The sequence below is a fragment of the Watersipora subatra genome, chromosome 9, assembly GCF_963576615.1.
Source record: "Watersipora subatra chromosome 9, tzWatSuba1.1, whole genome shotgun sequence".
Lineage (NCBI taxonomy): Eukaryota > Metazoa > Bryozoa > Gymnolaemata > Cheilostomatida > Watersiporidae > Watersipora > Watersipora subatra.
Window position 1 is genome coordinate 48,830,343 of NC_088716.1, and position 26,908 is coordinate 48,857,250.

Sequence of the window (26,908 nt, forward strand, 5' to 3'; positions counted from 1 at the left end):
TTACAGTTGTTTTCATTTTTCTCTTAATTTATTTACCGGGCAGGGGAGTGAATAAATTACCCCCCCCTTCGGTAAAATATACCGGGGGGGGGGGAGGAGGCTGTATATCATTGCTTTCAGCAATCACTTGGCCTAAAAAAACATCAAAGTTTAAGATTGCACATCTACTAAATGTAATTGTGCTAAATAGTCTGCATGTTTCTTGCATGATGGGAACTGCTCAACTGCCGTGAAGGTTACACTGATAGATAGGTGGAATGGAAAGTACAGACTCACAGTGCTAAAGATTAGATTGTAGAGAGAAGCTCAGTAGATATGTGAGCAGTGCTTTGAAGATCGTGTGTGTCAACAAGAACTGCATGAGTGGTTGATTTATGGCAGAAGTGCAGGTACGGTTGATTTTTAAAATAAAAAGAAGACTCGACACATTGAATCAGACAAGTCTGCTGCAAGGTCTGGCGAGTGTCGTGTATTTTACCATGAAAAAATATTTTTTCTTAGCTTTATGAACAGCTAAGGATGTTATTTATACCGCTGACATATGGATGAATAAGAGTCTCTCTCCCCTTCTCACTCTCCTCCCTCTCTCTTGTCAGTCGACGCAATTACATGTAGGACTGTTTATGATTGTGACATTTGCCATTTATTCCATAGAACTGCATGTAAATGTTGAAGTGATTTCTGGCGTTCATCAGACCAGATTTACTTCCTCGACAGGAAGAATATGGTACGAGTAAGAGTAGCAACATAGGATAAGGTCTAGAAAAGTCCTGCTAATGTTTGTCTTCATACGTGAAATGGATTGTTGGCAAGAATAAGTGGTCATGCGCTATAGCTAATAAATCAAACTTGTGTCAAGGCTAAATTGCATGTGATCTCGCTTCGTCATTTATCTGCATTGACTTTAATCAATTACAGGTGGTGCAATTCATTCCTTGCTCAACCTGAAATTGCAAAATTGCTTGAACAGTACAAAAAATGTTAATATTCTGTATAACTGCACTGGTGATAAGGCAAATGAACATTTTTCATGAAAGAATAAATAACACCCCAAATTGGTACAATAATTAGACTGTACCAATTTGGGGTATCAGAGTGTTTGCTTCATAGGATTTTCAAACTTATACCAGTTCAAAAAATTCATAGTGTTGTAATCATAAAACTTTAAAAAAATGCAAACTTAAATTTTTAAAATGAGCACTAGCTGGCCTAGTCGTGTTATAGGACCTACTGTTAGCATTTTGACGGAAAGGCCAAAATGTGTAAGCCTACATGATAAATGATAACCCAACTTGGTACAATAATAAGCCTAATCAAAAGAAAAAGTATTGATGAAATAATTCTGCATAAACTGCGCTAAATTACCACAGCAGAGCAATAGGGTTAGATGTAAACAATTCGTAATTCGCTGGGGACATCACGTACATCAAGCGAAAAGCTGCCAAGTGTGCACGAATTTGGCTGCTAAAAGAAATTACTAGAATAGTATCAAATCAGTCAAGTAAGCTAATATGAAAATTAACTCTAGTATATGATAGTGACACGGAAAACAGATAAAGTGTGAGATGAAAAAAGATGAAAAAGCTGATACGGTAAATAGCCAAATGACAAATTAGGGGAAATAAATGAGAGTGAGAAATTCATTTCACTGTACAAAACACAATTAAAACTGCAGAATTGTGAGTTATGAGTGATGGTGGCTAGCAAAGCAGGAACCGAGGTACTCTTCCGTTCTGTGGTCTTAGGCGGAGCTGGGATTAGGATGTAAATGATACCAGAGCGATCAGAGAACCATCCAAGTTAATTTTTACAGCCTTGACACGTGAAGGTCGCAGTTGAGCAGCTGTTGATTGATGGAGAACAATCTGAGTCTGGAAGACAAATAAAAAATGTACCAAGCAGATTCGTAGCTTATGGACAGAAACATGTGAATACCAAGGTAATCTCCGACAATATAGATAGTTGACAAAGAAGTGAGACAACTCTGAAAAATTGACTTTATCTCCAAGGTTTAGCGCATAAAAGGCAAGCAGTTTTTCAATCAAGCTTTTTGATAAAAAAGGTTAAACTCTCAACTAAAATCTTACACTAATAATTACTTATATTAGTGAATTATATATTATATGGCCTTATAATTGATCCAATATTACATAGAAGTGGTAGTGAAAGCTCTCCTTACTAACTCCAATTGTGCCTTACTATTAACATTTCAAATAAATGCACAAAACAGAAAGATATTTACAACTTTCTTGAGACGAGCACAATGGAGGAAAAAACTGCTACAACCTTCCTTACTGATAGTGCGGGTGTGAGAGGGACATTAGTCATATAATGATCTGAGCAATACATTGTGTTAACAATATGAAACACTTGTCAGGGTTAGTCAAAGGGAAGCTGTGTGAGACTACTGCAGACAATCAAGGAGAAGGTTCATCAGTATTAATATTTACTTGGGTAGGTTTTATCACATTATTATATCAATCTTTGGTATGATTTAGTCATATTAAATTATTTGAAATAGTTTTTATTGATTATGCATGCGCATGTTGGCCAGATCGATAATACTTCATTTTATTGAATTATTTGGCAACTTTACGGTTTGTGGGCTATTAGTTAGGAAGCCAGGCAAATTTTACATCCTTAAAGTAGAAGTGATTGATATACTTGTTACTATATATCATGAGGTGTGTCCTTGTGAGCGACAGAACAAACATGTAATAAAAGCTTAGTAGCCAGACTCAAATACAATAAATTAGAGAGTAATTGCACTTTCAGACACTATCACATTCTTCTGACAGTAGTAAGAGTTGATGATGTAAAGAGATCCAGATCTGATATCTGTCTGACTTGGCCTCAATCATCATCTGTTGGTGGTGTGGAGTTGTCTTAGCCTGATGACCATGCTTCACTCACCGATACCTCGGAATCTTCCTAACAATAATGAGGATGCCAATGATTGGCTATCAAAAAGATACAGCAGATTGTTGCTAAAGTGTTGGTTAGTATTTTTTTATATTAGGATGGAATTCTGATCTTAAGGACCTGTTTAGTATGTGATTCGTCTGTTCGCTGAAACAATCATCTGTAAGTATACCGGACCAAGGCTAAACAAAATGTTTCGATATGTTATGCGAACACTACCGGTTATAAACAAATCAACAAAGACCTTAATTGAAAACTATTGTGATGAGATTATAGTATGTCAGGCTGTTTACTTCATAGAATTTGCAAACTTAAACCAGTTCAAGAAATTTATAGTGTAATGATCGTGAAGCTTCAAAAAAATGTAGACTTCAATTTTTAAAATAACCACTATTTGGCCTAGTCGTGGTATACTGTTAGAACTTTGATATAAAAGGCTAAAATGTGTAGCTATTCGTAGAGATATTTTACTCTCAGCAATGATATAAACCCACAAAATAAATGATATGTGGGGGTTGTATATCATTGCTCTCAGAATACCAAGTGTCTGAATACCAAATTTTAAAGCTGTTTCAACAAGCTGGTGTTATATCATAAGTTTATGATTATATTGTTTGAGTAACCATTTTCACCAAATCTTTATAGTTTTTTATGTAGTCCCAGGTTTAGCAGCTTATTCGGTATAGTAAACTTACCGGGCCGGTTTGAAAAACTAACATTTCTTGCGAAAATGGAGTCGTCCTTCCAAGAGAAGATGACTTCTTTTAAAGGACAGTTGATTATGAAATGATCGCGGGTTCTAGTTTTGGCGAATGCTATCATCAATTATATTACATTATTCATTATCTTTATGTCGCCACGCGTGTATCGCGCTATTCATGCCTGCAAGCGCTCTAACGTTGTCTCTTGTTAATAAGATAAAACTAACGTGAATACTTGGAAGTCAGTGCAATAATTCCCTCAAATGCCGGCTTTAGTATTTTTAAAGCGTGGGACCATCTTGTTTCTAGTTTTTTTTTAAAATATGAATATGGTTTTAATTAAGCATCGTTTAAAACTCATTAAAATAGCTTTGCTTTCGCGATCCTTACCTTGTATAATGTGCTCAATAATTATTGTCGCCACGACACTGTCTAACAACTGCTAATGTTTAATCGTTGCTTCAATCTTGATATTTAATCTTTAATAATCGCTTTGTGGCTATGTAACACATTATTTTATGTATTAATTGTAAAACTTGGCGTGAAGTGCATGAGATATCTTCATTAATGTCAACCTTCCGCCGACTCTACTTTTAAGCATGTAGGACGCATGTTTATTACAGTATGTATTAAAATAGTTTGATATGAGTTGAAATAGATTACTGTAAACCACACAAATGATAATCATGCTCAGTAGGCCAATAGTTAGTCCGGCTGATATGGTTTTGAATCGTTATCTTACAGTTTATTATTAATGACTAGGAATTTTGAGATAATAGTTTAAGAAATTGACAGCCTTCACATTTACTTTCTCAACAATCGTGCTAAACATACAGAATTCTGTGGATAGCTTAGACCCGAAAAGTTGTTATCCAAAACAGTTCTCATTCTATTTTTATTTTTTCATTCATAAAAATATTGTAAAGGAAACTGCCTGTTCCCTTTACTCTCCACAAGGCAGTCAAACAACAACCCCGAGTGTTAAGCGCTAATGAAGTATATATTTACTGAATAAATATATAAGTTTACATGTATGACATGCAATCAACCAAGAACATATACATAGAGATCGTATGAGCAGTACAACTCTGCTTCAACGAACGATTCCTCTTTTATATTTACAGTCTATGCTTTGCCCCTTTTCTTTGCTCTATGCACGGTTTCTTCTCGGTCCTTCTCCTTTTTGCTCATTCCCTCGGCTTTTCTCTTGGTAGTCCGAGTTCTTGCCGGTAGCCAGGCCTTCCTCGATATTTCGACGGCTCGGTCCTGCGACCGTGGTGGCCAGGTCTATTGCTACGGTCCTGATCACAGCGTTCTGTCACTAAAATATCATAAATGCATGCATACTGCCTTTTGGAAATCTACCCAACATTTTTTGCTGGCTATTTTGTACAGATGAATTTTATTGTGCATGCTGTTTAGCTTTAGTACCTGTAGGATGCCGAGTTCCCTAAATAGTAGGAAGTTTGCCTCCTTGAATTTCCATCTTCATCTGTAAAATCGTCTTGCAAAATGAGCTTTGTTCTACCATCCAGCCTTTCGTATTAAAAAATAATTTGCATTTGCATGCAGTAATGCTAACAAGGCAAATTCTTTGTTCCAACTATTACTTTCCATGGTTATTTAATTATAGTAGTTCATTAAAGGTTGACTTGCAACAAAATTCGCATTACCGTTATTTGATATGAAAAGATTCACCATGTCTTACTCTGTTGTGTTGTAGGTGCAAAGTATGTGGAAAGGTGATTACAAGCTCTTAAAAGCTCAAAAACGAACAGAAAATCGCAGCCACACGAGATCGCAGCCTCACGAGACCGCCGTAGTTTGGATTCCCTTTCCAAAACGGCTCAAATGCGATGTAGTTGTGAGAGATGGTTTCTGTTTACACTTTCTTGCAACCTTATTCGTCGAAGTATTTTCACAAATATACTTCACGCATTCAAAAAAACTATGTCTATTGTTCTTACGCGTCTGTTTTATCATTGTAATGCTGTCACTTTTAGCACTGATATCTTATAACTTACCGTAAAAAACCGTTAAACTTTTTAACCTTAGCTCGAAAGAGTACATATCATTGTCTGATAATCATGACGAGCCTGTTGGTCACCTGTGATAATCGAAGAGTGCTGCAAAAATTATTTCGAAGTATTGGGTCACATGATCAGATTACGACTTGACGATTGAATAATGCCGAAACAAAACTGTAAAGTAGCGAGCATATATATTTGATACGGGGTCTTCGGTGAGACCCGAAGTGTTTGTCATAAACTAGTACTACGATAAGTTTTATATTGAGCTTTGTATTGGCCTTTCAATTCACGTGTGAACATACGTGACAAGACGATAACCAAATTTCGTGGCTACGTCATCGAAATAAGGAGATCCCAATCTACGACGGCCTTTCATTTTTGAGCTTTTAAGAGCTTGTAATCACATTTCCACATATTTGGCACTTACAACACAACAGAGTAAGACATGGTGAATCTTTTGATACCAAATAACTGTAATGTGAATTTTGTTGCAAGTCAACCTTTAAGGTAGAACGTTTTGAAGTGAATTTTTTTCTTGCTTCTCACTTGTTTTTTACACGATCTTGAATTTTAATAGGAGAATTTGTGTGATGTCTGGCCATCTTAGAACTAATGATATGCCTAGTCATATCACTCCTTCAACACCTCTCACCAAAACCATGCCTGATCGAATGGCAAAGTCTTTGATGACTGCTCCATCTCCTCTTAAAATCTTCGGGGCGGCAAAAAAAAGAATTAGAGACATATTTGCGGACATTGCGGCATATGTTGAGGAATCTAAAGATTTTGTGAAAGGTATATATTTCATATAAAGTTCTGGATCTCAAAACGATTGGTAGGCTCTTTGTGGAATATCTGGCAAATGAGGAGTGTCAAAGGCCAAATTCATCACCGATCACATCACTTGACCATTCATTGTTAGGTTGATTGTTGGATGTTCTTTCGTGGTCAAAAATGACTGATTGTATGTTGCCGGTTTGTTTTAAAAAAGCTTATTGCTGTTCAAGTATCTGTTATGCATCAAGTATGACAGATGTTTGTTCATGACAGTTCAATTTGATTAGAAACTGATCTTTACATTCAAATTAGTTGATTATTGTTTAGTTAATGCTTCGTTAAGTGAAAGCGATATCTTGTCCTTGTTGGTTTACGTAAACGTGGTTTGGTCACCTTGAAGCTGTAGACCTCAATGTAATTAATACAATTTGTATTTTTGTAAATTTCATCTAGCTGGTGCCAATTTACTCATTGCAGACATAAATGATGACAGAATAATGGATGGTGTAGGGAAGTCTAGTATTAGTAAATACTCAGGGAAGGTTTCTGGTATCAGGGATGTCTTGGCTAGGGATCTCATGAAAGTCGTTTTTTTTGGCAGGTAAAAGACACTTTCACTCACTTATGAAAATATCAATATATACATGTACATTTTTTGTGTTCACTAGTTCTTTGTGCAACTATGGGCTGCTAAACATAATATGATTTAAGTTTTTTTTCTGATGGATTTTGTGGTAATTTGACGTCTATTATCCTCATAGACTTCTACACTGGATATTCTTACATGCTAGCAGTCATTCTAAGTCATTGAGATCAGTTGTAATGGCATTTTAAAAGAAAGAATTATTTTTTGGTGTTCATCCTTCACACAAAGGCATCAAGGTTGAGTTTGATGACTTCATGCTCTTTCGCCAACAGCATTGTTTCATTTTTTTCAGCTTGTAATATCAGACGCTGCTTCAATACTAATATCTTGACTGTTCTTCACTTTGCAGAACATCAAATGGAAAGAGCACAGTAATAAACTCCATGTTAAGATCCAAGCTCTTACCGAGTGGCATAGGGCACACAACCCACTGTTTTGTCCAAGTTGAAGGAACAGATTCAACTGAGGGCTTTATGCTTCTAGAAGGTTCTGAGGAACGACGACCCGTTGCTGTAAGCTTGTTCTTCTAGGTTACGGCTATAAATAGGTTTAAATTCGCCTGCGTTAGCTTAGCACTACACCGCTCAGGGAAGCTGGCTTTAGGTTAACAATAATAGTAATGGATACTTTATTTTGTTGTAGGGAAATTATATAATATAAATTATAGGCCATCCTCTAACATCGTTAATCTGTCTGTTTACTAGTTATTACACATGGCAAGTTTGTTTAGTCTATTTATTGTGTTTGGAGAATGTTAAAATCTTCTTAATGTTAAATGTCGATTTACTTGTCTCATTTGTTTTTATACCTGCCTCAGAAACAGCATGATCTTTAAAGCTTTACACTATAATTACAACTTTCATATGCAGGGACTTCTCTGCTTCTAAGTGAAATGTTGAAATGGCTCATAGCATCCAAGTTAATAATGACTTGGTAAGACTAAAATAGTGTCTGGATGGCTGAATATAGGTAACCATGTTCAGCTCTCCTTACAACTGTGGCTAATTGCTTTTACCAAATGACAAGACCGCTATGTGCATGATTCACTTCTAGTAACTGCTCTCTCTCTCTCGATCTCTCTCTCGATTGGCTGCATAAGGAGTCTGGTTATGAACATTCTCTCTTGTAAGTTTTACAAAACATGAAAAAGGCTACAAAACAAAAATTCCCAAGGTTTTGAGCGAAATATACCAGGTATCACTACTCATTGGTGGATGGAAGATGATGTTTCTTTTGCTACTATTGCTGTGCTGTCTACTAGCACTGCTGCCAAGTATGCACAAGGAATGTCGGTGTGTACAAGGATTGGAATTATTTCCTACTCCTTTGGTTACTTGCAGTCTCTCAAGGAACTAGCCAGCGCTCTCAGCGCTGTTAAACTCGAACAGAATGCTCTTATAAGAATCTGCTGGCCCAAAAACAAATGCGGTATCCTCAAAGATGACGTTGTTCTCGTGGACAGGTGAGTGAGTGCATGCGCTCTTCTTGGTCTTTGCTTGAAGACGATTTGCATGTAAAAAAAGGCGGTGTGGATAGAATGGTAAGTTTGACAATTGCTGGTTATGCTGATGTTTGTAATTGCAACAGATAAGGTGGATGAATCATAACCACTATTAACGATAACCTACACAACCTAACTAACTACTATTCCAATGTGCTTGTTATGGTTTGCTCAGGTTTTTTATGTTTCATACTCTGTTATGTTATAGTTTCTTTTACCTGTTTCTTTTAACGGCCCGCATACATGTAACTGTAGGTATTGTATGTACTGTAGCATATCTTAGAATTTCAGCGTTGGAGTCTATAGTAGACTATCTAAACCAATTGTTATAACTCTGATTTTGAAAGTGCCTTGCTTAAGCGTTTGTCAGCCTTGTTTTATATGCTTCTTCTATGTATAACATTGGAGTTACTGTCTCATAACCTATGCTGCTTTACTCTGAGATATTTCTCAAATTCAACAGTGATAGAATTACTGATTGTACTTTAAACTGAGTTTCTCTCAATAATTTATAAAACTTTGTTAATTCCAAAGAGATTATTATCATAAAGTTATGTAGGAATTTGATGTCATTGCTTTTGTTTTATTGTCATGGTTTTTGAAAGAGCATGGATAAATATTTTGCGCCAAAACGTAAATGAATATGAAAATTATCACTATCTTGCTCCAGGTTACTTCTTGTTCGTTTTATTACCTGTTCTACCATTCTCAAGCCATGTCTTGTATTTAGCCCTGGCATAGACGTCGACCCCGACCTCGACAGCTGGATAGACAAATTCTGTCTTGATGCTGATGTCTTTGTACTCGTCGCTAATGCAGAATCCACCCTCATGCAAACAGTAAGTTTTGTATTAATTATGAAGTTGTCTGATCAACAATACCCTTGGCTGCTACAAGTTATCCATTGTTTCACACGCAAATATCTGCTCTCTCTCTCTATATGGTGCTATCTTTACTAAAATGGCTGATTTAGTTTTGACTAGTTAATGCAAGTAATCATTTGTTGATTAAAGAATGTTTTGATGTGCATTTCCAATATTTGTCTATCATTGTTTCATACAATGTGTCTGCGCTTACTCGCATCTCCGTATAGTTGTCACACTGTGTTTTTTTATCTCAGGAGAAAAACTTCTTTTTGAAAGTCAGCGATAAACTTTCTAAGCCTACTGTCTTCATCCTCAACAACCGCTGGGACGCATCTGCTAGTGAACCCGAGACTATGGAAATGGTAAGAAGGTCTCACGCACAAAAGATAGCTGAATGCATAACTTAAAAAGATTGATGTGAGACCTTGAAATTCATTTGGGTGTAACTTTCAAGAATTGTGTCTTTTGAACAAATTTGTTAATAGATTGGTTAAAGATTTGCAAATACGGTCAAACATCTACTTACGATCAACACAACATATAATGTAAAATTGGAGCAAATTTTTGTCTAAACGCTGGAAGTAATATTCTGACATATGATGTTTGAAGTTTCTCTAAATATTCAAGTTTTTAAATGAAAGTGGTGAAAATTAAAAATACAACAACAATTGAATGATGAAAATTAGATACTTCATGTATCTCTATCATCTCTTCCATCTCTAAACCAGTATATTGCCAAACCTACACTTCCATTTGTCACTTCAAGGTAAAATAACAATAAAACCTCTTTTCATTGACTAAACCTCCTTCAATTTAGTGTTTTGTGCATAATTTAGGTTTTACATGTGGTTTTTCACACATTTTTATATGATGTATTTATTTGGATGCTGTGTGTAATTATGTACAAAAATTATTAAGGATTTTGTCAAGTGCTATGAGGCTTGGAATGAATTCACAAACTACAGGAATTCTTAAAAGAATATTTGTTTCTGCATATGATGGTTTTAGCATAATATGAAGTATCGGAAGTTTTTATCATTTGCGATTGTTTTTGATGTTTGAGCTGATTTAACTGCCAGGATGTTTCAAGATTAAAATTGACAAAACTTGATCGACGTTACAGCGTTCAGAAAAAAATATGTGCGAAATGATGTCATTATTTGCTTGGCTGTGTGTCTATCTCGTTATTCATATCGGCTAGTTGTAGCTTTACGTGTCTCTTTTTCTGGTGGTCTTTTTTTGTAACTATAGACATCAATAATTGTGATTTCTTGAATCTGAGCGTTTTAACCGTGATCAAGTTATGTCTATTTTAATCTTGAAACAACCTGGCAGTCAGATCACCTCGTACATCAAAAACATTTGCAAATAATAAACAAATACAGACACTTTTTGGTGAAATCTACTAAAATTTTGTATAGGCTCATCTTCAAGCAAGCATTTTGTAAAGTGTAAACAATACTCCACAACTCGTTTTATCTGTCATCCAATAGCTAGTCTGGATATCCATCAAACTCTCACTCAGCTATCACTTTGTGTCAACCCAGTTGTCAACAAATGACATTATGATGTTATTCACCTGCTAATTTATGTCAACTCGTTACAGGTAAGGAGCCAGCACCTTGAGAGAAACAAGAAATTTCTCTGCCAGCAGTTGAAGGTGGTCAGTGAAAAAGAAGCTGAGGATAGGATCTTTTTTGTGTCTGCGAAGGAGGCCCTCCATCAAAGACTTACCGAGTCGGGTGTCGCCACCGCCCCTCGTGAGTTTGCAAGCTCTTTCTTTGAAGATTGTTTTATGTGCATGAATTCATAGGCTACTCATTGCTTGACTTTGGTAATAGCATATGTAACCCTCGAGCGTTTTAACAGTTCGCTTGGGATTTGTATTCACTATCAATTTGTATTTATTTTGGCCCTTCTGGAATACAGTAGACCTCCACCATACAACATTAGTTCGTTCTGATGTTGGGATCGCAAGGTGAAAATGCTGTATGGAGAGGCATAGGAACTTATAGTAATTATCTACTGCAAACCCTCAGTAAAAACATCGAAATGTTATATACTTCATGTACTTATTAAAAATTAGTGACAAAATAGTATGTTAATCGTAGTAAGTACTCAGTGGTTATGAGCTGCAATAAAAAGCAATATTACTATATATAGTACTGTATGGAGTTCGCATTTTGGAGACAGACGTAGGGGCTAACCGCAGTGTGAGAGAGACTTGAACAACAACGCATCTGGTACTGTAGACTTTTGTGACGTCACATAACATAACATAAACTTTGAATTTACATTAAATGAATGTAGCTTATTAAACACACACACACACACTTGAAGCTGAGTTTTAATATTTTACTTAAGGTAACATTATTTTTGTCATCATCTTAATTTTTTATTGCCTGTTATTGGGGATTTTTGACTCGCTTTTACTATAACTTTTAGTCAACCTTAAAACCTTAATTAATTAAAAATTAATTAAAACCTTATCAAGCCATGTCGGCAAAAAACCGAGTGATGCTGTTCAAGTTTCAATTTCGAAATGCTGTAATGAAGGTTTGAAACAAACTTTGTGTTTTACACCGTAAGGCGAAAAAACCGCAAGTCAAGGACGCGGGGTCTACTGTATACAGTTAGTAGAAAAGCTTTTAATAGTTTTCAAGTTTATTGATAAACATAAAAGGAGGTTTTGATTCCCTGTATAAGTAAAGCTTCTAAGCTACCAAGTTGTACACGCCGAGTTGGTGTATATTGTTGGCTATTGTATGACTATCTTGTGAGAGTTTAAAAAAATGAGTGGATAAGCTGAATCACCCCGAAGCCAACCATTCTCGCGTATACCATTTGTGACCCCGGCAGTCAGAATGTACAATCGTGCGGTAATTGGATTGTTCACAATAGAGCGCAACGCGTGCTATATGCTATTATATGACTCACTGTCACTATTTTAGTAACTGTGGTTTATAGTGCATTCAACCCTGCTCTTTCACGTGGTCTTGTTTATTTTTGTGTCTGACCAATCATAAAGCCAGAATTGCCATTTAAATCTACCCATATCGGTGGTTGCTATGGAATTTGTCATAACCCAAGATCTTAAGTATAGACTTTAATTGCGGGTGGGCGCGTGTATGTGGCCATTTTCTGTGGCCAACGCCGTCGCAAAAATAAACCGTCGCACAAATTACGGCTAGTTGACGCTAATAATTTAGATGTAATTCTAAGTATTTCTACATAGAAGCTAAGTCAGATTATAGTGAAAGCTGCCTCAGATTATAGTGAAAGCAATGATCAGGATTGTGATATTAGGGAAACCTAAGAAATACAGCTGCTTACGCAATATGTGGCTGCTAACGATAAGGAGAGTAACAGCGATCATCCTAATTAATTAAATTACAGAGAATAACGATCAGCCTATCACTGCTGATAACTTTCCCATTATAGCTGTTGATATCAAACTAATAAGTGGATGCAAATGTAAGGGAATATGCACTAGTTTTATGTCATCTAGACAAATAAGCCTCGTTAGAACTGTGTATCAAGGATTACCGAAGGACACATTTGATATGGTTGTGTTGGGACAAACTGCCACTAATATAACAAGCAAACCCGTAGAATGGGCTACAATAAATCTCTGCAGTGTACTCTGTGTTACAATGTGTGAGTGTTAAACTACATAAAAATAGTTCTAGATTGAATGGTCACTTGATGAGTTGGGTTGATATTTCCGCATCTTGATGCCCTCTATGGTCACCTTTCGTTGACCTTACCATGACCTTCTGTATAGATAGACAATTTTGAATACACTTCCAACATTTTGATAAGTCGTTGGATTGTCATTATATGCAGTCATAGCAATATAGCTTGATGAGAAGTGCCCAGTTTGAAGCATACCCTTTTAATGTAAATCTCCAGGAAGGTGAGCTTTTAGCCATATATATTGCTGACCTTACCCCGACCTTTGGAAGGTCAACCGTCAATCAAATTTAAATAAAAATGTGACCATCATCTTTTTCAGGGTTTTAATGTGTAGAATGCCAGGTTTCATCAATATAGGTTGAGATTAAGTGGTCTGTTGCTATGGCATTTTGATTTGTAAACAAATACCATGATTTACGATTCATGAATCAGCAACCTTATCCTGCCTAAACTCAAAACAACAGTTTTAGTTCATCGTGAGACCTTCTCTACTAAATCTTGCATAACCTGGGCATATATGATCCAATTTAAAAAATTTAAATTGCATTAAAATCCTCAGATATTGCTGATTTCGAATCTGTAAATAACTCAAAAATGTTGTTTTAGCACGATTGTACATTCTGACTGCCTGGGTCACATTTTTATTTCAGGTTATTCTATCTACTTTCCTCTTAAAGTTATTAGTAGTCGGGAGAACTTTTGCTTAAAAGGTTTCATAGGAGTTCTTCTCAGGCCATATAACCAGTTTCTTTATGATGAGTGATATATTTTTATATTTCTCATTTTTTCATATTTTATTTTCATTTAAAGTTTGCTCTCTACTTGTAAAACTGGCGGGCTTTGTCTAAGGCCACTTTGGAAGTGAGGTGAAGGTTGCTGCTGCTTTAGTCTGCTTTGGGAGAAAATTGTTACAAATCCAAGTTTCTAAACATACGGCGATAACAAACTAGCTGCTTGCTATAATCGCTGATAATTTGTAACCTGCACAAGCGTTTTATGTCCTACAGTTGGTGCAGTTCTCGAGGGCTATCAATCAAGACTTTTCGAGTTCGCAAATTTCGAGAGAACATTTGAGGAATGCATTAGCAGGTCTGCAGTAAAGACAAAGTTTGCTCAGCATGCCTGCAAGGGCAAGCAGATGGCGTGTGAGCTCAAGGATATAATGGACTCGCTACTAGACCGCTGCTATTCGATAAGGTATATAAGCTGTCTCGTGTTATTGGCTACAGCGGTATTCATTGTTTCTGCCGTTAATTTTTATACTCTGTATTTTCATTGGTCAGGAGTCTGTGGTTATTAGAGCGATATTTTATTCAACTAAAACAAAGAAATACATTATTTAAAGGCAATCTTAGTATGGCACTGGCACTACTAGTTCATGCTATGCGACGATTTGAATGTTAGGGACTAGGCTAGCTATTTACAGGTTGCTGTCTTTATTTGACGTTTAGCGCAAGTGATACCCATGTAGATTTGAGACTAGGTGTACAAAGTTTTTTTAAACATTTGTTGCTAAAATGAATAACAGTATTTTTAGATACATTCAGATATTAACATACATTATGCTCAAAAGTGCTAACATAAATAGCATAATTTTAAGTCAGTAATTTCCTTTTATTATTTAGCAGACAACTATTCGTTGAAACAAAGTGAGGGAGATATATGATGTTTTGAAGTTGGACAGGAATTACCCGCTTCTACATTAATAAAATACAATGTATATACAATATATATGTATATGTTGTATATACACGTACATGTATATACAACATATACATTTATATATTGTATATACATGTATATACAATATATACATGTAATGCCTCTAATTGTTTATTCATCCCTTAACAAGACAGGCAGTGACCAACCTATGGTCTGGACAAGAATTTGAAAAAGGTGTTTGCAATAGTCTTTAAGCATACTTGGTGGTGGACTGTTTTACTAGGCTCTTGATGCTGAGGCAAAAAAATTAAAAACACAAAAACAAATTTGTAAACACCGAGTCGTTATAGATGTGACTGTGTCAAATTTTAGTTGATTTTAACAGAGAGTATCAATGTTTTTTGTATCATTTGAAATGTTGTTTGTTTTTTAAGCAATCTTACTGCCAAGATATTTAAAGATTAAAATCGACAAAAATTCATCGGGGTGAAAACGCTCAGAACAAAATATGTGCCCAGACTTGTCCAAAATGATGCATATAGTGAGACAGACTGTCTCTGTCTTTCATATTCACATCGGCTATTGCGATAAAAGTCAAGTCTTACATGGGTCTATTGGCATATATTTTATTTTGTATTTGCTCATTATTGCTATAATAAAATTTTAAATCTAGCTACAGATACATTATTACAAATGTCTCAAACGCCTCAAATAAAAATAATTAAAAATTTGTCATATTAGTTTCCTTTAGCTGCTGTGTAAACATTTGAGTACTGACTATGATTCTGCCGGTCTACAGTAATTAGGTCGTCGAGTTAACTTATTTCATCGCAGCCTTTGTATCAGCAAAGTGCTCAGTTGCTACTCAAACCGGAAACTAGCTATTAGATAAAATAAGCAAGCCACATCTTTGAAAAGAATATGTTCGAATATATGGCGAAAACAACTGCACCCCCAAAAAAGTCATGTTTCTTTTTATCTAGTCATTATTAGTATCAATTTGTAGAAAAAAACTTACTGGTCAAATTTGATTAGTTGATTCAAATACAAAACAAATGTTTTTTTAAGTTGACCAAAATAGTGAACGCAAAACAACGTTGATTTCTTTTGTTAATTAATTAACCCACCGATTCTGGCAAAGGGTTGATAATGCTATTATTGCACCTGGTTGGCGGTTTGTGATGAGGACTCACCTGTGTTTACTTAGTAGTGTGGATCATAAAATTTTTTTGCTACCGATGACATTTATTATGACCTACATGTACATAAAATTTTGTGTTGGTGATTGGCTAAAGAAGAGATAGTATATTTATTGCTCACGGACTCTTTTCATATATGCTCACTATATACGTCACGAATAAAGCACCAGCTTGAATCATCGGAGCGTTTCAAAAAATGATCTCATTCAAACGCTTATATCTCTGGACAGAGATATAAGCTGTTTACTGCAGAGCTATATACTCTGTCTACAAAGACAAAAGTGACATCAAATTGTAGCTGATGTTTTAGCCTTTTACTGGTCTTAATTTCATTTGATTGACTTCAATGGTGCAATAACATCTTAAAGTGTTGCGGATATTATCGTAGAGTAGTACATGTGATAATACATGTTTGATGTATATTGTAGGGAAGAGCTGAGAAAAACAAAGACTTTGAGTGGGGAGAGGCTGAAGCAATTGGAGAGGCAGCTGGCAGACATCGGCCTTGACATAGAAGATTCAATCCAAAAGATTACAGATGATGTACAGCTAAAGGTTAGGTCCTCATTGAAATTCTCAGTGGCAGAACTGCTTAACTTGAATGGCGTTAGACTTTACAATCTTTATGCACTAGTGGTGTGTGATCGGCTCACCATCTTTTCATTAATCCTGGTTCTTATACACTCCTTGAACTCACGCAATGCTAACAGATGCAGTATGTGCCATTGAGGTGTAAGCATTTGTGTCACAAGGTCGATCGAAAATTAAATTGTTTGCTTTTTCTGCGTGTTTTAATCCACTGTCTTTCTCATGCTTTGAAGTAAAATGAATCCTCTATTCTAAATCACATCAATATGTGAAATTTCAAACGTTGTATGTAAAATTTCTCCAAATATTTTGTTCTGCAACCAGAGTTATTTTTAACATATTATGTTAAAAGTTTCATAATTGAAGAAGCGGAATGTGGAAAGGAAAAAACAAAAATAATAAAGACGAGTGAGAAAAGTCAGTTTACAATTAACTTCGTCTAATTTATACCGAGTTGTTCTGTGTATCTCTATCACCACCTCTATCTCCATTGCCAAGCAAGCTCCTCTGCAAGCTCTACGCTTCCATTTGCCAGCCACCTCTATTAATTACCTCTCCACTGATTTACTTGCGTTGTATTTCTCTTACGCAATACATTTGTTTTAGCGCTATATGTAATTATATTATTACTAGCGGAATGGCCGGCGTTGCACGGGTAGTAAAAATCGGCTTATAAACAGTGAGAGGTGATGTAGTTGCCTGCCACTTGCCATTAGCCTGGCACATTGCCAATGGCTAATTTAAGTAAGCGTACTAATAAAAGATGTGAGAGCAAGCATAAGATTATGTTGCGCCGTGATGGGAAACGGTAGCGTATTCTACCCACATAGCGACATATGTCACCTAATGAATCCATCAATCTCGTGTAGCTATGTTGGTTAGGTATTTGCATGGTTAATGGGAGGTTCCGAGATCAAATCTTCTGCGATACAGATTCTTCCTTCCAATTTTTAATAACTATTGCAGGACACATCGAAGGATGGACTTTGAGATTTATATTTATAGATTATATAATGGTATATGTAAATTTACTGCAGGGTGCTGGGTTGTGAAATGAATTGAACACTTGATGGATTATTTGATGCACTATATGATAGTTTCAACAAACTAAATTTATGTATAGAAGTTTGTCTGTAATAAAGGTTTGACTGTAATAGAGGTTTGTCTGTAATAGAAGTTTGTCTGTAATAGAGGTTTGACTGTACATCCAAATTCTACCTTAATATTGTTAGGTTGATACGTTAGCTACGGGTTGGTGTATGTGGAACTAGGAGAGGCATTATTCCTTTCCCGTCACTCGGTGTTAGTCACTTGTTTGTTGGTTCTGACGACATACTACTATGGATAGAGTTCTTTCCTCATATTTTGTGAGTAGGAAAGATCAAGAGTCTTGTATGTTATTAATGCTACAGGTGTCAAGGGCACTCAGCGATGAGCTCCGACGTCTCCACATTCTAGTTAATGAGTTTGAGCGGCCGTTTCATCCTGACCCAGTTTTCATGAATCTCTACAAGAAGGAGCTACATGTGCATGTGGAAAGTGGACTCGGAAAGAATGTACAGGCTCGCTGTTCCTCCTCTTTGGATGAGCTCGTGAATATAACAGAGCAACGCATGGCAGGTGAGTTGACACTCATTGAATAATCACTAGCAGGTGTCCTGTCTGCCATTACATAGCAACTAGACCTGTTACTCTCATAAATGTTAGATATTTCATGCAGGATTTGAAGAAGTTGAAACGCACTTGATGAATTGAAACAGGTGATTTGTAGGTGATGTATTTTCATGGCTGTCAAGTCATGTATTTTGTTGTTGTGTCACATTGACTCGACCTTCGCGGACCAATGAGGAATATACTGGTCATATGGTACTTTTAGAACGACTGCTAACGATGCTACCAGATGGGAGACACGAGGCTGTCAGTAAGCAGCTCGCCTCAAAGCCTGCTTTTACTGTAGAGTATCGACTTGATGCTCGCAATCTCTGTGCAGACTTCAAGGAAGATATAGACTTCAAGTTTTCATTCAGTCCATCCAATCTTATTAGCAAATACATTGGTCGGCAGGTGCCTTTCACAGCTTTCTGGAACCAGTCGGCATTTCAGGTGCGCTTGCCATAAGTCGGCGCATCATTTCAGGTTCTCATAGTTGTAGTCAGCTCCCTACAATTGAAAGGGAAGAGTTGCTGCTGTGACATGCTACTACAAGTTGCTGTTATATGTAACAGTTGTTGATTGAGATGATCCGACTGCCAGCATGTTCCAAGATTAAAATCGGCCAAACTTTATCTTGGGTAAAATGCGCAGCTCAAGCGAAAGTGCGATTATGGCGTTTATACAGAAGTTACAAAGAGACTGACAGGATAGAGCCATGTAACGCTGCAACTTGAACACAATAGCTCATATCAACTATAGCAACTAGTGATGTCATTTCACACATATTTTTCTTCTGGCCGTTTGAACCGTGATCAAGTTTAGTCGATTTTAATCTTAAAACATCCTGGCAGTCCGATCATCTCAAACATAAAAAACAATCGCAAATGATGGAAAAATATCGATACTTTCTGATAAAGTTTTGTGTAAGCTCATCTTGAAGCATATTGAGGCACAGTATATTTCTCTTTTAAATGCTCAGGTATACAAGCCTCCTTGTTCCTCTATGTTTAGAAGGGCTTATTGCATATGATGTCTAACTGCGATAAAGTTTTCCCGATTTTAATCTTGAAACATCCTGGCAGTCAGGTCGGATCACCTCAAACAACAAAAACTATTGCAAATGGTAGAAAAATACCGATACTTTTGTGCAAGTTCATCTTTAAGCGCATCATGCGATTTCTTATGTATTAAACATTTGTACTATCATTGTTTCAGCCTCGAATTCCCACCACAATACCTCCAACAGTCGAGGCGCAGATGGACAGCCCACCCCCACCTAATGTATTTGCCAATGGTGACTTGGCTGTGACACTAATGAGGCTTGCTCCAGCCGTCTCCTCTACCGGAACTTTGTTCTGTATATCTGTGGCCGGTTTGGTAAGCGTGTTTTCAGATTAGCTCTAAATAACTCACATTTAACTGGGTTGAGGAACTGTTTTGTTGCTTTTGTGAGCTTGTTACAGCTTTATTAATTGTCTTATTTTTTATGCAACTTCTCGTCGATGAAAGTTTTTTTAAATTGTTTCCCCATGTACTTAAAATATGTTGGCTGATTCACCAGTTTTGTATACCCTTTAGTCACTGTATGACTACCGCTGCCTTAAGGCCCAACCAATTTATCACTTTAGGATTTAATTTCCATAAAAACCTTTGCGTTTCCAATATTTGCTGTTTTACTCGCCCTTTTGTCTCCATAAGTGAATTCCATTTTATAACTCAAGCAATTTAATCCAAGGGCAGCTAACTCTTCTTGTTGGTACTAAATGGATTATTACTGTGCGCGCTATCAGTTCACTGACGTAATACAGAAGCTTTGAGCTTTGTAACAGTCTCACTTTCTAATCATTCTGTCACACAGTTTCTCTGCCCGCATATTTCTACTGCCTTCACTTAGCATTGTTTTAATTTCTTTAACACGATTATTTCTACTGCCTTTACTTAGCAGTATTTTCATTCCTTTGACAAGATTAGAGTTCCGGTATTGCGCATTCAGATTCTCATCTCTGGCTTGTCTTTTGTCCAGAAATATGGATATTTTTCAGTTGCGTTACTCTGTATTATTGTAATATAGTAGACAACTCCAAATGTCAAGATAGTGCATGTGTCAGTGTTGAGGCATGCATAAAAGCAGGTTCCCAAATGAACCGCTAGCATCAGCAGCAGGATTGCTGAGCTATCATAACGAGTTTGGAACCTACTCTCTCGTGTACCACTGTAGCTGCCAATTATACAAAACTTTGACGCTGTTTATCTATCTTATCGCTGCAGACAATATATTTTCAAACTGCACCGAACAAGTGAAGGTCAGCGCGAGGTTGCTGTCAGAGCTGAGTATTGTCGTAGATATGGAAACAATGCTTATCAGCTTTGATCTTCCGTTGTGAACATCAATTTTTATAACAGCTTTGCCATATGATCACCAATGATCAACGTTATGTGAACACAAGCCGCCATGTCGCAGTGTGTCACCATCAGGTAAAGATAACACTGTCAAATAACACTGTCAGGTAACGCCGTCAAGTAAGGTTACAGCAAAGTTCCTATTAAAAGTCTGACGTCTGATACAGGGAACTACGCTTTATGTCAAGAGATGAATAGATTGGCTTCAATCATAACAAATTAATGTTTATGCACATAGTAGCGGTTATTTTAGCTTTTCTATTAACATTATCATTCTGTTTTGTATGTTTAGATGAGTCGATATGTTGGCTGGAAAGTGCTGACCGTGGTGGGTGGCATCTATGGCTCTCTCTATGTCTATGAAAGGTTATTGTGGTCAAACCGTGCCAAGGAACGGGCTTTCAAGAGCCAATATGTGAATTATGCGAGCAGCAAGTTGCAGCTTATTGTTGATATGACGAGTGCGAATGCTAGTCACCAGGTGCAACAGTGAGTTTTTCATCTAAAACATGCCTGTCATTTGCTCCTCAATATGAACTCTATAATTCTACAACATGCCTGTCATTTGCTCCTCAATATGAACTCTATAATTCTACAACATGCCTGTCATTTGCTCCTCAATATGAACTCTATAATTCTACAACATGCCTGTCATGTGCTCCTCAATATGAACTCTATAATCCTACAACATGCTTGTCATTTGCTCCTCAATATGAACTCTATAATTCTACAACATGCCTGTCATGTGCTCCTCAATATGAACTCTATAATTCTACAACATGTCTGTCATGTGCTCTTCAATATGAACTCTATAATTCTACAACATGCCTGTCATGTGCTCCTCAATATGAACTCTATAATTCTACAACATGTCTGTCATGTGCTCTTCAATATGAACTCTATAATTCTACAACATGTCTGTCATGTACTCCTCAATATGAACTCTATAATTCTACAACATGTCTGTCATGTGCTCCTCAATATGAACTCTATAATTCTACAACATGCTTGTCATGTGCTCCTCAATATGAACTCTATAATTCTACAACATGTCTGTCATGTGCTCCTCAATATGAACTCTATAATTCTACAACATGTCTGTCATGTGCTCCTCAATGTGAACTCTATCATTTTTGGTCGCACAAGTTCTAGTACCCTCATTACTGTCACTTATAAGATAAGAATTTCCAGGTAAGGGTTTATGGGCAGTAGCTGTCCACTGTTGGTGAAAGTATTATTGGTTAAACATTTTAACTCTCCTGCAGCCGCAGTTACAGATGATTTGTGTCTTTGGATTAGATCTTAAGCCAATTGGAAGCTGCTCGTTTTCACTTAAAATGGCATGTATAGCAGCTAGGCTTTCTTAGGGAATCAATATGCAGCCAGGAATGATAATAGTATTTGCCATTAGAACCGGCCACCAGTACTTGGTATCAATGTTTTGTGTCAATATCTCTAGCCATAATCTGCAACCTGACTGCGTTCATATATATGTTTCTGTTGTGTCATGGACAGGGAGCTCTCAGGAACTTATGCTAGGCTGAGACATGAGGTAGAACAAGCAAAGGCTGAACTGAAGACAGATATTGAGGAAATGAAAAAGGATATGAAGAGATTTGATGAGAGTGCCTCTAAGGCTAAGACACTCAGGTGGGCTGACATGTTACTCCAATCTCTATGCGGTAGCCCTGGCAGCATTTCTTTACTTCTACATTTGGCCCTGAAAATCTGTCATAGCATCCTTGGATGCATGAAACATGCAAGAAAAATGAAAAGCTTTTTATTTACTTTTGTTTATGTTTTTCTTTGAAAGATCCTTCAACGCATTGAAACTGTTATCTTGGAAGATTTCACTAATGTGAATTACTGTATAATTGATTTGTATTCAAGGCTGAGTTTAGGTAATAATAAAAAATTAATTCTCTCAATTCTACTTTTTAACCGTAACCATAGCAAGTGGTATTTAACAAACTCAAGTTAAAGTAAACCCAAAAAAGTCTCAACGATTTCTGACCTTGACCTCTCGGTTTGCTCATACCATTGACTTCATCAGTCCTATCAACATAAAAGCTGAATATTGGCTTTGATCTTAAAATTTACCAGATTTTTCTTGTGTTTTTTTCTAATGAACTTTTTCTTTCTAACTCATTTTTTATGAAATTAATTTGACTGAATCAGCAAGTTTGTAATGACTAATTTCTTATAGCTGTCTGAGTGGCGCTGACTCTGCTGTCTAGGTCTGCCTAATTGAACCCTGTAAGATTCAAGGTCTGACCATGTAACTTTTTGTTGCAGAAATAAGGCTGGCTGGCTAGAGAATGAGCTCAAGGACTTTATTGGTAGATATATTGACTACGCTTGATCTAACAAACTAATGCTATGGATTACACACCCGGAACTGGCAGTTTCTCCGGCTATCTTCTGCTGATCCTCTCGCTGCCTCAGAATAGCCTACCCACTGACTGATAGAGCAGGCTTCTGTATGGGTGAATACTTCACTGCCAGCATACCTGCGGTATCGACAAGTTTAAGAGACGGACATTGTAGTGATATTTTTTATTTGTTTTAGTGCCAAATTAATAGGGTTCCATTTTTGCCCTTCTGTATGCCTCATAGCTCCGTAGCCTCGGCTCCGCAGCCTTCGTAGTTTCATTTTTTCTGTATAGTCTTTTTCCTCCATATTCCTAAATTAAGAGATGATACAGTTGTCAAACATTGAACATACTGACAGTCCCAAATAGCACTTTTATATTGAATTTATATTTATTCTCAAATGTTATTGATTAAGGTAATGCTTGAAAAATGTAATGGGATGTTATTGTGCATATGATGACAGGGCGACATGTCATGATGAGAGAATTGAAGTTTACACTTACTGAAATGTGTAATCGATTGTCCTAAGGTGTCCCCTGCAGTGTAGGTCTGTATGAATGCTTATTAATGGATTATACATGTATATGAATGTAGAGTGTATGAGATAAGAGACACATTGTATATAATTTTATATCAGTTTTTGTTGTTTTTTTGGCGAGGTTTATTCCACATGCTTGGTTTGTATTTTTGTTTGTTGATTAGCGTCATGCTTGATGAAAATCCCTTCATATTGTTCCTAGCAATCAAATGAGATGATATGTGCCTTTTTGATGAAATATACTGTTGTCTTCTAATATTGATCAAGAGAACATAACTTCAAAAAACTTCTTCATTTAGCTAAGCACAAACTCTTCCTAATGTCGTACTGTAGTTTATATTTGGAGAGAGCATGGTAAATATACAGACTCAGTTGCTGCCTATTTTATTTGTTTGTGTAGGATATTCATAGTGATTTCAGTAAAATGTACTTAAAACATTTGATATCTCTGTAGCAAACATGTTCATTGATGCTGTATTGTTACAAATGTAATGTACATTCTCATTGCATTATTCCAAACAGTAGTATAAATGTAGTGAATTTTCTCTTCATCTGTCAACAAAATTCTAACTCTCCTGCCTTCTTCATATGTGCTTTTGCTTAACATATAAAAATCATGAGCATGTTGGAAATGACAGCAACAGCTGTTGATAGACCCTGGATCGTGACCTGAATATGCACAAGGCTTTGTTGTACGTGCGTCAGTGTGTATTGCCACCATCATGAGAAGATGATCGGTACATATTAAGGGTGCTGACCTACGGCAGCATGTCATTTTGTCATGAATATGAACCATAGTTACTAGGTTTAGTTTCTAATATTGAGCTTCCTTGCAATTAAAGTGTGCTACTGTTGGCTATAAATTATAACAAATAGGTAGATGGAGGAGGCTGCAGAAATGAGGAGAATCAATTTTTCCTTTAGCAAGCTTCAAAAAGACTGATGTTTTTCCAATGGCTCTGAAGTGAAATGAGCAACAATACAGAAGGAAAATTTAATACCATGTTGAAAATAATCGATATAATGCTACCTAGTAGGGATACATTGTAGTATTACATAATAACTTCTTCAATCATGCTGCTGCCAACAACATCCCTGTTATCGACTGTATATATATATATATATACCAAACCGAAAAGCTGTCAATATCATTTCCATTGTGACGGTGAGTCGAGCAGAGCACTGTATAACTAACTAATCACATCCAAGCACTGCGTATTTGTAAGCAAGTGTCCGCTGCCAAATGCCAGTGTTGGTGATCCAATCAGTTAGCTACCTTCCAAACGACCATAGTACTAAATTCTTCTACGTATAACCACATTTATCACTACTTAACTTGTTTTCATTGCAATATATAGAAAGTTCAAACATGAAGTTGACAATAACTTAGGGTAGTGACTCAAGCTTGGATGAACTTGCTATCATTAGCTTACCTAATCCTAATAATTCAGGTATCAAATGCAATGATGCACGTTTGGCTCCATGTTTAACACACTCATTATACCAGCATGTATTGGCTAGACACAAAATATTAATTACTGAATATTAGTCAATAAAAACAACATGAATAGGATAACTCCAAGGTTATTGTTGTCTCTAGGTCATAAGGGCAAGGTATTTTTGCGCAACGAATATGGCTTACAGACTTTTTAACAGACTTGATAGATGGATGGGTTTTGATTCAAATCAGCGTTGTAGAAAGTCAAATAGGTGAATATTATTAAATAAAAAATATCATACCATATTATTCTTGCGGCTGTCCAGATGTATTTCCTCGTAAACCATGTATGTTATGACCAAGCAACAGTAGGTCACATATGGTAGTACCCCCCACCCCCTATTTATACTGTGGCTGAAGTGGTTTTGACTGGGTGAGATAGTGATCAGAAAACAACTAAAAACTTCATTATTTTTCAATAAATAATTAAATACCTATCTCAGCTATTCACAATTGACTTATCTAACCATTGAATATTGAAAAATAGCAAAATAAACTAATATAAATAGAGACCATATAGAAAGTGTTAAAAAGACTGTAAGCCAATTTATGTGCGAAAACATACCTGTAAGGATTGATGATTTTTTAACTTATATTCATTTGAAACTTTCCCAAAAGGGAAGGAATCTAAACACATACTAGATGGAATAGTAAAAGTAGAACAATTCTAGTTTTAGCTTAAAGATGGACTTACACACAATTGTAGTAGATTTTATAAGAAACTATCAATATTTTTCTATCATTTGTGAATGTTTTTGATGTTTGAGGTGATCTGACAGCCCGTATGTTTTAAGATTAAAATTGACAAAACTTGATTACGGTTAAAAAGCTCATAAACAAAATTCATACAAAATGATTTCACTAGTTGTTATCTTTGCTATAGTTGACATCTGCTATTACATTCAAGTTGCAGCATTACACATACCTTTTGTGTCGGTCTCTTTGCAATTATAAATGACATAATGACACAGTTGCTTGATCTGCGTGTTTTATTACGATCAAGTTTTGTCAATTGTAATCTTGAAACATCCTGACAGTCAGACCAACTCAAACATCACAAACATTCGCAAGTAATAAAATATATAATAATAATAAATAAATAAAAACTATCACAAGTGATAAAAAGTGCCGATACTTTTTGATAGAATTTATTAAGATTTTGTGGAAGTTCATCTTTAGTATTCTCACTAACACACTTACACACTTACACACTTACACACTTACACACTTACACACTACAACACTTACACACTTACACACTTACACACTTACACACTTACACACTTACACACTTACACACTTACACACTACAACACTTACACACTTACACACTTACACACTTACACACTTACACACTGACATGGCAGCAGCGAAAGTATAGTTTAAAAAGTTTGGATACATACACGCAAGATATATAGAGACTGACACGGCAGCAGCGAGAGAAGTGGTTGAGCATATTCCCATAATCCTAACAATTAATTCGATCAATTGAATTTTGGTAAATAAACGCCATATAAGTAAGTCTCTTGTATATCGATATATATGTGAGTGCGAGTGAATTTAGATGCTAACTTTTTAAAGAGTCTGTCTTGTTACAGATTTGATGTTGCCGATATCATGCTAGCCTTTGCAATCTTTAGTCAAATTGCTAAGATTGCTGAACACATTCGCCACTAAAGGTTAGTTGTCGTGCCAATGATACATTCAAACAATATTGCATCACTAAATATTGTTATAGTTTAACACTCGAAACTGACACCTGAGGAAGGTGCTTTCATAAAAGTGATTTTACATCAACTGTTTCCGATGCTGCTTTTTTAGTAACAGAATATCCAGTACTAGTTCATATCCTATGTGT

At 36.2% G+C, this 26,908-nt stretch overlaps 1 protein-coding gene across 1 annotated transcript; it reads left to right on the forward strand.

Annotated features, from left to right (window-relative positions):
• Positions 1-6,235: 6,235 nt before the first annotated feature.
• Positions 6,236-23,830, forward strand: LOC137405373 (mitofusin-2-like). Its single transcript, XM_068091607.1, has 15 exons — positions 6,236-6,448; positions 6,908-7,031; positions 7,426-7,588; positions 8,417-8,538; positions 9,308-9,416; positions 9,698-9,805; positions 11,050-11,203; positions 14,147-14,336; positions 16,429-16,555; positions 18,001-18,208; positions 18,465-18,691; positions 19,457-19,618; positions 20,934-21,130; positions 22,157-22,291; positions 22,937-23,830. Exons 1-15 carry the CDS (start codon positions 6,244-6,246, stop codon positions 23,001-23,003), a joined length of 2,298 nt encoding a protein of 765 aa, XP_067947708.1. The 5' UTR covers positions 6,236-6,243; the 3' UTR covers positions 23,004-23,830.
• Positions 23,831-26,908: the final 3,078 nt, after the last annotated feature.

Bases quoted from the DNA above. Each gene is read 5' to 3' on its own strand.
- LOC137405373 (XM_068091607.1), top strand. From the start codon at position 6,244: ATGTCTGGCCATCTTAGAACTAATGATATGCCTAGTCATATCACTCCT. The intron at 18,209-18,464 runs GTGAGTTGACAC...TGGTACTTTTAG, and splicing joins AACAGAGCAACGCATGGCAG to AACGACTGCTAACGATGCTA. The intron at 21,131-22,156 runs GTGAGTTTTTCA...TGTCATGGACAG, and splicing joins GCTAGTCACCAGGTGCAACA to GGAGCTCTCAGGAACTTATG.